The 9,956-nt window shown below is 39.8% G+C and overlaps 1 protein-coding gene across 2 annotated transcripts; it reads left to right on the top strand.

The window, feature by feature from the left end:
* The first annotated feature begins 6,298 nt into the window (after nucleotides 1-6,298).
* On the top strand, nucleotides 6,299-9,389 carry Tsp97E (Tetraspanin 97E). 2 transcript variants are annotated; one of them, XR_016270122.1, is made up of 5 exons: nucleotides 6,299-6,501; nucleotides 6,633-6,800; nucleotides 7,210-7,578; nucleotides 7,661-8,403; nucleotides 8,904-9,389. XR_016270122.1 is itself a non-coding variant. In XM_018013479.2 (4 exons), the coding sequence occupies exons 1-4, from the start codon at nucleotides 6,442-6,444 to the stop codon at nucleotides 8,997-8,999; spliced, it is 693 nt and encodes a 230-aa protein (XP_017868968.1). In that variant the 5' UTR covers nucleotides 6,300-6,441; the 3' UTR covers nucleotides 9,000-9,389. The 2 variants fall into 2 exon arrangements, 1 of the variants encoding a protein (XP_017868968.1); XM_018013479.2 differs by lacking the exon at nucleotides 7,661-8,403 and having other exon boundaries at nucleotides 6,300-6,501.
* The last annotated feature ends 567 nt before the right edge of the window (nucleotides 9,390-9,956 follow it).

Genomic DNA, 9,956 nt, shown 5'->3' on the forward strand with positions numbered 1-9,956 from the left:
TTAACGCTCCAGCTACGCACGCCATTAACAAAGCCTGAGAGAGGCTGAGCTGAAAAGGCACACAGCGGCAGCTGATCAAAAATTCAGAGTAGACTTGGAAAAAAAAAACTCAAACTGAAACTGAAACTGAGACAGTGAGGTGCGGATGAAGCTGGAGATGAAGCAGACGTTGGCTGAAGGTGAGGCGGCATCCATTAATCAAACACACAGCGCACAACGATCTGTGCGAATAGTTGAGACGCGTGCCGCGACGCTCTCAGCGCTAAATAAAGACATCGTCCGCAGCAAACAGGCGGAGACGGGAGCCTAAAGCGTGTCCGAGTAGGTGCCACAACGCATGTGTTTGCAGCGAACGCACGTTGCGATGGCTTGAATAAAACGCCCCTATTAAAAAAGCATCAGCAACGCGTCGTGCGTTGACAATTTTTATGGCCTGCTCTGGTGCGTATTTGGCCTTCGCATACAGCCATAGAGTCATGGAGCCATGGAGCCATAGAGCCATTGAGCCATTGAGCCATGGATCTATAGCGTGTGCCCATGTATGCGTCACCGCATGTGGCAGACAGCTGCACGATGTGGCCAAGTGTGGGCATTAGCGCTGACAGCTATGCAAATACCTGGCCATTAAGTCTTTGTCATTTAGCAATGTCTTTTAATTAGCGGTATGGCCTGTCGCCCTCTGCTGGCGAGTGCTCTGCGGCCAGGACTGGCTTTCTAAATACAATAGCATCGGAGCGGATCGGAGCGGAGGTTGGCCAGCAACACCCACACTTCTTGACACTCGGCTCGAGTTGCATTGACAAACGTTTTGCTCGCCTTTTGGCCCACATCGCTGCATAAAGCTCGCATTGAACACCCTCACGCTTTATGGCCATTTGCATTTGCATTTAAATGTTTTTGACGGAGCTGATTTTGTTGCACAGCGCTTCCTGAGAGCGCATCCGCCAGCGCTTGCCATGTTGGCCACATCACGATTTCTTGGCCAGGCCGCCTGTTGTTTTTCCTCGTTTTGTTTTTCTTTTTTTTTAGCATTTTTTTGTTTTGGGTTTTTTTTTTTTTGCCTCTTCACAGTTTGCCGTTTGTTTACAGCTGCTCGCATTGATTGAAAAATTATGCACTTGCCATGACGATGGGCAATGTCAAATGCCAAATGCTAAAAAAGACCAACAGTGAAATTTCGCTCAATCGGCACACCGAACCTTATTTGCCCAATCTGGCATAGATGCATATATATAGGGGATATATGTTATGTGGGCGAAACTCAAATTTATTCGGGCTACATTTGCTTGTGGCCAATCATATATTACGACAGCAATACACTGAAAGAAAACAACGAAATAGAAACATAAAATTTCTACTGAATTTTGTTTTAAAATTAAAAAAAATTTGTGTTTTTTTTAACAAATATTCCTCCTTATTATATATAATGTATGTTATGTTATCTTGTATGTTATTGTTAAAGATATTTATTTATTTATTTTGTTTTTTATTTCTAAATTTCATCTTTGTTTTAGGCCTGTCTACTCGATAGTTTTATATAGATTTAATTCACAATTCCACAGCTCCCTCTTCTCTTGCTTCCATGGAGCTCGATGACAGGCTAATGCTACCCTTTTGGTACAGGGTATTAGTTGAGCCGTTGGTATCTAGGAATTTTAGCACTTCAAAACGAAAAACGTTTTCCATTTTGGCAACCTGAAAGCGAGGCCGAGCCTGCTTACTTTTCTTTTCGCCAGCTTGTCCTGCTCATTAGCAAACCAGGCAGCGGTGTCTTTTGGCCCATGGGCAACGGCAATGGCAGCGTCAATGGCGATGGTAATGCCAATGGCAGCGGCAACATTGCCGACAGCTGTTAGCCAGTTTTCACCTAATTAAGCAAACAAACGTGTGGGAAATCAGCTCCGGAGCCGACGCTACCCCACATACCGCCCCTGCAACGCCCCTGATTACTTTCGCCTTGGGGCTGGGCCAAACTAATTGCCTTGAACATGGGGCTTAAATAGGCTCAAGGAATGCAACCAAAACATTTGTCTCTAATTGCACCGCTGCCCAATTGGGCAGGCCAAATTAAATTAAATGCAGCTCGAACCCGAACAACCAAGCCAGGCAAAAATGGGGGGCAAAGTTGGAGCAACGCAGCAACGTGCAACGGCAACTGGCAACGGGCAACGGGCAACCGGCAACGGCAGCAGCAACAATTTGTTGCAAAAATACAAATTGGAACATTTTGTAGAAGCTGTGCGCAGGCGCAACGCTGTGAGAATTTATGGCCCTGCCGGGGTCACTGCCTAGTGGGGATAACATCTGTTGACGCGTCGTGCGCGCAATGCGCATGCAAGGCCCACCACACCAAAGGACATTGACCAGGCAGGGCCATAGCCAAAGCCGCATCCACAGCCACAGTCAGTGGCAATGGCAATGGCAATGGCAGTGGCAGTGGCAGTGGCCAGAGCCAGCCAGCCGAACTGGCAGACAGATAAAACCGTTGCAGAGCGCGAAAGCAGTTGGAAAACCATTAGAAATTGTAAAATAGTTCAGTTAGCCTGCACTGCAGTTTGTACTTGTGTTAGCCATTGCGGTTTTAGCCAAAATTGATCTTCAAATTCCATTGGCAGCAGATTAAGCAAGCACCAGCGCTACACGGCCCAAGAATTTGAAGTCTTAATTTACAGGACAACAGTGTGGGAAAATCCTTATCAAAAGTTTCCACCACAAATGACCATGCAAATGGGGTTTTACAGTTCCATATAATTCCATTGAATGATCTATAAAATACAAGTGCTTTACTAGAAAGGGTTAATTGGGAATTTATGGAGAAGCTATTGGGCTGGATTGATTTAAAAATATCTTGCTCTGGGTTTTTACCCAAACTGATAATACAATATTTATTTTCAAATCATATTTTTATATAATAAATATCGAATTCTACCAGTTTTATCTCTTCCAATTTTTTTTTTTTTTTTTTTTTTTTTTTTTTTTTTTTTGCTGTCTATATAGATGTATGATTAAATTATATAGTGTTTTCAAAGTGTTTTATCCTATTAAACTTAATATTTTAATATATTAATAATTAATAATATAATAATATAATATCATATTTCTTTTCTGTCTATATCATGGTTAGATTATAAATTTATATTTAGGTTAATTTTTAAATTAAATTCTCATATAAAATTTGATCATTCGAAAAAGAATATTTAAGTTTCTTATAGAGTTAGTTTTTCCCAAACCTCAAGAGAATACCAAAATCTTGTTCTTCAACTTTCAGCGGATGTAAAATTGTATTTATATAAAAATAAAAAAGAATCATAAATAATAATAATAGATCTATTTAGGAAATAATTTCCAACGGCATTGCTTTAATAAATCTTAAAACTTTTACAGTTAATGAATAATTGCATTTGTTTCTTAAGGCAATCGATTGGGTTTTTTGTTTTTGCGTTGAGGCATGCAACATCTTGTTGCAACCCTGGGCAGAGCGACTTCCGCTGCCAGATCTGGGCAGCAACAGTTGGCAACTGTGCGACCTTTTGGTTTGCTGCGTATTCAATTTGGGCCTGGCCAGGCCTGGGATCTTCCTCGTGGCTTCATTGAGGGCGTGCGTGAAAATTGCCGCTGGCTGGGTCTTCCTTTGCAGAAGAGACTCTGGTGCAGGGCAGCCGGGCCACGTTCAGGTCCAGGTCCAGGGGCTCGGGTTCAGGACAACAATCGCAGTAAGTGATTACGTAACCAGTGCATTGTTCTTTGGCTGCGTTTTTATTTCATTGAACAACGCAATAGAGGAGCGTCTAGAGGCCGCTTATCAGCATCAAACGGCGCGAGGAAGCTGCAGCCAGCTCGCCAGCTAGCCAGGCAGAGGCAGAGTCAGGCAGTCAGGCAGCTAGCCAGAAAAATAATTTATTCACAGCCATTATGCGCTGCGAATTTATGCCACTTCCTGGTGGAACAACTACAAATAGCCATTTAAAATGCGATAAAAATAGCGCCAACGGGCTCAAAAGCAAAAGCCAAACGAAGATGCTCTGCACAATGCGCTCGCATCGCATCGTATCACACTCAGGCAGGGGGCGTGGCCAGGGCGTTATGCGGCATTTTGCCGCAATGACTGCCAAGCATGAAACCGTAAAATGGTTTTTCAATAAACAGACCCACAGAACGCTTGGCAAGCTGGTGCCGAACGAGAAGCTTGATGCCGGCCCAAACAATGCGACAAATATTTGAATATGTTAATTAGTTTAGCAATGTTGCAGACGTTGTTGTTGTTGCCCGTTGCCAGTTGCCTGTTGCTGTTGTTGTTGCATTCAGCTGGGCACGATCAGTTCTATCGGCGGACGTGCATCGGGGCAGTCTAATTTCATGTGTTGCCATCTTGTTAGGACAGTTAGGAGCAGTTAGTGTTGCAGTTGTAGTTGCAGTTGCAGTCGCAGCCAAAGCGTTTTGCATCTTCGCACCACAAGACTAACGAGCTTGAACGCCTGCCAGCCCCACGGTCGCCGCCTGCACTTGCGTTGCGATTCATATTTACGAGTATGCCACATTCGAGTTCTGTGCGCATTTTTATGATTGGTATGCACAGACCAGCCTGGCCGGGATCTTGCATTTCGCATTTCGCTTTTCGCATTTATTGTACCTGGTTGTCATGCCCAGCGGCCAGTGGCCACACACATGCAGCCAGCTACCAATAAAGCTGCCAATGAGCCGGGCTAAAAACAACTGACAGGCCGACAGGCAGCAGCCTTATAAAGTCACAGGCCAGACCAAACAGTCAAGCGACTCAGCATTTTCCCCAATTGCACGCAAAGCTCAGATGGAGATGCTTCGCCTGAGCTGTATGTGGGCGTCTGTATGTGTGTGTGTGCGTGCACGTGCTTTAGTGATGCCAGCTCTTGTGGTGTAGCCAAAAAGGCTAATTATATAAACTAAATATAAAAAAAAACATACTTTCAACAAAACAAGACACAAATATTTATGAAGAAGGTAAAGCGTGTATTTTTTGTATTAAACATTTTATATATAATGTAAGAAATAAAAAATAAAATTAAAAAAAAACTTTAAGACTAGTAGTATGGCATAACAATTCAAAATGATTAACAAAAATCGTTGTCAACTTTAAAAAAAGCTAAAATGTACGAAAAGACTTCTCCTAAATATATTCGCTTTTATTTAAGCTTAATTTAGCGAAAACTATATAATAAAATTTAAAATAAAGTCCCGCTAAAAATGTTAAACGAAGACAAGACTTTCAAGACTAGCATTTCCAAAGGAAACTCTCATCAATATGCACGCCATTTTGTTTTTATAGAAAGCCAGATTTAGCGGAAATTGAATGGTTGTGGCTGCACTGTTGGGTTTGTCCATTCACCTGTGGCATTCCTTGCGTGCTAAAGCTGTAGGTGTTGCCCGGCACCAGCTGATGGCTTTGACAGCTACTAAATTTAGCTTTAAGAGCGCGAGACGCGCGTTCCTTGTCCAATTTTGGGCAGCAGCCAAATGGTTTGTCCGGCCGGCGCTTATCGTTTGACCATAAATTTATGTACGCCGTTGCTGTTTGCCAAATATTGCCAGCTTGGAGGTCCTAGGCCAATAACTTGTGCCAAGACAACACGCAATGAAGTTGTTGTGACTTTGCCTTCTGCCTGTTGCCTTTAGCCTGTTGCCTGTTGCCTGTTGCCGTTGCTATTGCCGTTGCAGGTACTCGTGGAATTTTACGTTGCATAAAAATGCAATTAACGGCACTTGTTTGCCATCGCTTGAAATAGTTGTTCCTGTGTTCTTTTGTATTGACACTCTGGAGCGCGACGCAAATGAACACATAACAATTAGGATAAGAATTAATTAACAGTTTGATTTAAGTTACCTATTATATTTCATTGCTTAAAAACTTTTCATAAATTCATTCAGAAAAAAAAAAATTGTTGAATCAAACTCTGGTTTGGTTATTTGCTAAAATTTAGTGTTGCCAACCACCAAGTTTAGCGCTGCCAACAAAGCTTCAAGTCGACTACCAGTAGTGCTACCAGTATATAAGTATACTCTGAAAGCTATTGTACGCAATTATTTATCAATAAAATAATATGCAGATTTGATCAAAGCAATATGGCCATGGTGTACTATACCGGAATGAATTAGAATTAGAATCAAAATGGCGTAACATGCCGATTTCAAATTCACGATAGCTTAACAGCAGTGTTGCCAGATCTTCAAAACACAGTTTGAACTTCCTTGGTGTCTCTCTCACCTGATACACTTATCTCTTCCTGGTTCACATTTCTGGCAATATTTAGTACATTTTCCAAATAGCTGCTGCGCATTATTTAGTGTATTTTGTATGTGTATTACAGTGAAAGTGAAACCTGCGCCATAGCAAACAGAAAACACTAGCAATTTTTTTTTTAATATTTAAGAATTAAACATAAAGTATAAATTAACAAGCAAAACAAAATGTGTGGGGGCTTTACCTGCTCGAAAAATGCGCTAATTGCGCTTAACATCCTATATGTGGTAAGTAGCAGGAATAACAAAACGAAAATTTGCATTTCTGACATAGAAAAAAAAAAACATTTCTTAGTCTCTATGCTGCAATATGAACATATGTATATATATTTATTTTGTTTCGCATAATTTGTGTACAGATGATTGGTTTCTTACTGATTGGCGTTGGGGTCTATGCTCGGGCGGCCTCCGTTGTCACAAATCTACCAATCGTTGGAGGAATCCTCGCCTGCGGCGTTATACTCATCTGCATATCTCTGCTGGGCCTTGCTGGCGCCGTCAAGCATCATCAAGTGATGCTCTTCTTCGTATCCTTTTTACCAACAATAAAAACTATAAGTGTGTATGCGAATGTGCAGGATGTATGCAGTGTGCTCCGACAACCACAAACCTGAAGGTCAATGCATGTCGATGGGACTGACATTGTTCTAACAGCACAACAAATCCTCAACAATTCAAATACATGCATACATATAAGTATGTGTGTGTGTACTGGCCTGTATGTGTGTGACGTAGCAGCTGCCGTGAATCAAGCAACTTGACTAATTAGCTTGTCTCTGGCTTCCGTACGTTTGGCAATTGCGTCAGCTGCAGCTTATCTTCCAGGCTGTGCATAATAACAATATTCACTGATTACTGATTTAATATTTGCTTTTATATTGAGATAACAGTTTCACGACTTGGTTTTGACCTTAACCCAATGCTCTCCCTCCTCAGTACATGATCATTCTGTTCATGCTCTTCCTCATTCAGTTCTCCATTGCCAGCTCGTGCCTCGCCGTCAATTCGGTGCAGCAGCAGCAGTTCGCTGAGCACGGCTGGAAAACGGTGCCACCTCAGTTGCGCAAACAAGTGCAGGACAGTTTTCTCTGCTGCGGCTTCAATGGCACCACCACCAGCGTCGCCAACATCAACAGCAACACCGATGACGAGGAGCCCAGCTGCGAGCTAATTAACCGAGAATGCTGCGTGAATTCGAAGGATCCGCTCTGCCACTGCGAACCCTGCGGCCCCTTGTTGGAGGGTAAAATTGATTATGCTTTCAAATTGTGCGGCGGTCTGGGCATCTTCTTCAGCTTCACTGAGGTGAGTGTGACTTGTAGCTATCTTACGTTCGGCCTAATTTATAATCTCTTGCAATTGTATTTTCTCAATGACATGCATACAGTTCGTTGGTGTTTGGCTAACAGTGCGCTATCGCAATCAAAAGGATCCGCGCGGCTTGCCCAGCGCCTTCCTCTAAATTGCACAACTAACCCCTTAACAACAACAAAAATATCCACATACACAAAACAGAAACCAAAATAAACAAAAATATATGTATTCATTAAAATAATACTAGTTGCAGACGCACAAGCGCTCAAATCGCGTGTGTCGCTGCACTAGAAAGTTGATGTCAATGTAAATGTAAATTTCATGTTCATGCAACAATCGTGGGTCTATTAGATCAAATTTGTGGTTAACTGTTCTATTAGACAGCCAACATACGTATACACAGACACACACACACACACTCTTAATATAGACACATATTTATATTTATATACAAGCATCTCAACCTTATACACATACATAACCGCATGCATAACACGGATACATACATATATACATATAAATATATTATTAAAAAACTAAGTACGTAATGCATTAGGCCATACATACATATATACTTACATTTACAACTCTAGTAATACTTCATATACATATATACTTCTACATATACATACATATATATATATATATATATATATATATATATATACAAATTAACGCAAGTGTTTTTCAAACTAAACATATATACACACACACATCCATATTTCCAACACACACACACACACACTTTTTTTAACAAACCGTTTGGCGGCGTAAACTTAAATATCTCAGAGAAAATAAGTTCGGCTAACGCATATGGTGAGACATTCATTCATCTTCTATAAGTACATTCTGAGTTTGATTTCTAATTTCGTTTGATTGTAGTTGAAATGCTTGTAGAGGACATTATCAAAAGAAATTTATTTCAATGCTGAATGTGGATTATACTTGAGTACATACCTGGGGATTTATTTTGAAAAAAAAAAATCCGAACTAATATCCATGAATCACGAAGCACATGTTAACTCAAATTATTCTTCGAAATTCTTTTCGTGTAAGACTTCACTACAGTAGACTCTACTCTGTCATAACATTTTTCTATTATTCATCACTGAACTGTTCTAAAAGACATGTAAATGAAATGATTATATTGTATTATGTTTCATACAAGAATAACTGTTTCGGATTAGACCTTTTGTATAATGAGCCTCTGCAGCAATATTGAAACTTTGGCATTTCAAAGATAACTTAGTTTTTTATATTTCTTTTTATTTTTTATCAAGTTTTTAATTCGGTCTTCTTAAAACAATTTTTCACAGGTCCTGGCTGTTTTTCTCGCGCGTCGCTATCGCAACCAGCACGATCCCAGCTATTTGCCCGCACGCGCCGTTTTTCCACACAACTATCAGTACTGAGTGAAGATGGTGAAGGAGCTGCAACGAGATCAAAGAGCCGAGGCGCAGGCAACTTTTAGTCAATGGGACGAAGGCTGATTTATCGCATATTTTATAGAAATCTCCTAGCCTAAACTGAAAATAACGAACATTTCAGAGACATCCTAAATAGGCTTTAGTAAAGGTCTTCGAATAGGTGCATTAGGTGCTTGATTAGTTCCTCGCTTAAATTGTTATGGAGAGATTAAGTATCCCACACTTGAGATTATAATTGGTTTGGTGTTCCATATGAATGCAATATTTGTAAATTCTTATATAAATTGTACAATTTTTATTTTTAAATATTTTAGTTAGCTTATTATACATATTTTTAATTTGCAACTGGCAACAATCATAAAACTCAACTCAAACTGCTGTACCACAAAAAGATAAACAAAAGAAAGGAAACCCAAATTAAAAGAAAAGAAAAACTATAAATCATTTCGAACCTGATATAAGTGTAGAACCAAGTCAAATGTAACTAGCAACGGTAACTGTGTTTTAAAAAAAAGCGTAACATATACATAAATGCAACTTATATACATCTACATATATAGATATATTATATATATATATATATATATATATATATATATATATATATATATATATATATATATATATATATATATATATATATATATATATATGAAATATACAATTATTCAGATTGACAACTATAAAACCAAACTATAGATGTTAGATGTGTGTTAAAATTTTGAGATTGCGCTAAAGTTGCAACAGAAAAAAACAAAAAAAAAAAAAAAGAACCCCTCCAGATACATGTCAACAAATATTAATGTATTAAAATATCAAACACATTTCCGATGAAAATCTACCCTAAGCTTTGCTTTTCCTCTGTTGCTTGCTTTTCTCATTTTCCTTTACTCTCTGAGGAATATATCAATAAATTTTTCAATTACTCAGCGGCGCCTGCTG

This window comes from Drosophila arizonae, chromosome 2 (assembly GCF_054131065.1).
Source record: "Drosophila arizonae isolate 15081-1271.41 chromosome 2, UAZ_ARI_1.0, whole genome shotgun sequence".
Lineage (NCBI taxonomy): Eukaryota > Metazoa > Arthropoda > Insecta > Diptera > Drosophilidae > Drosophila > Drosophila arizonae.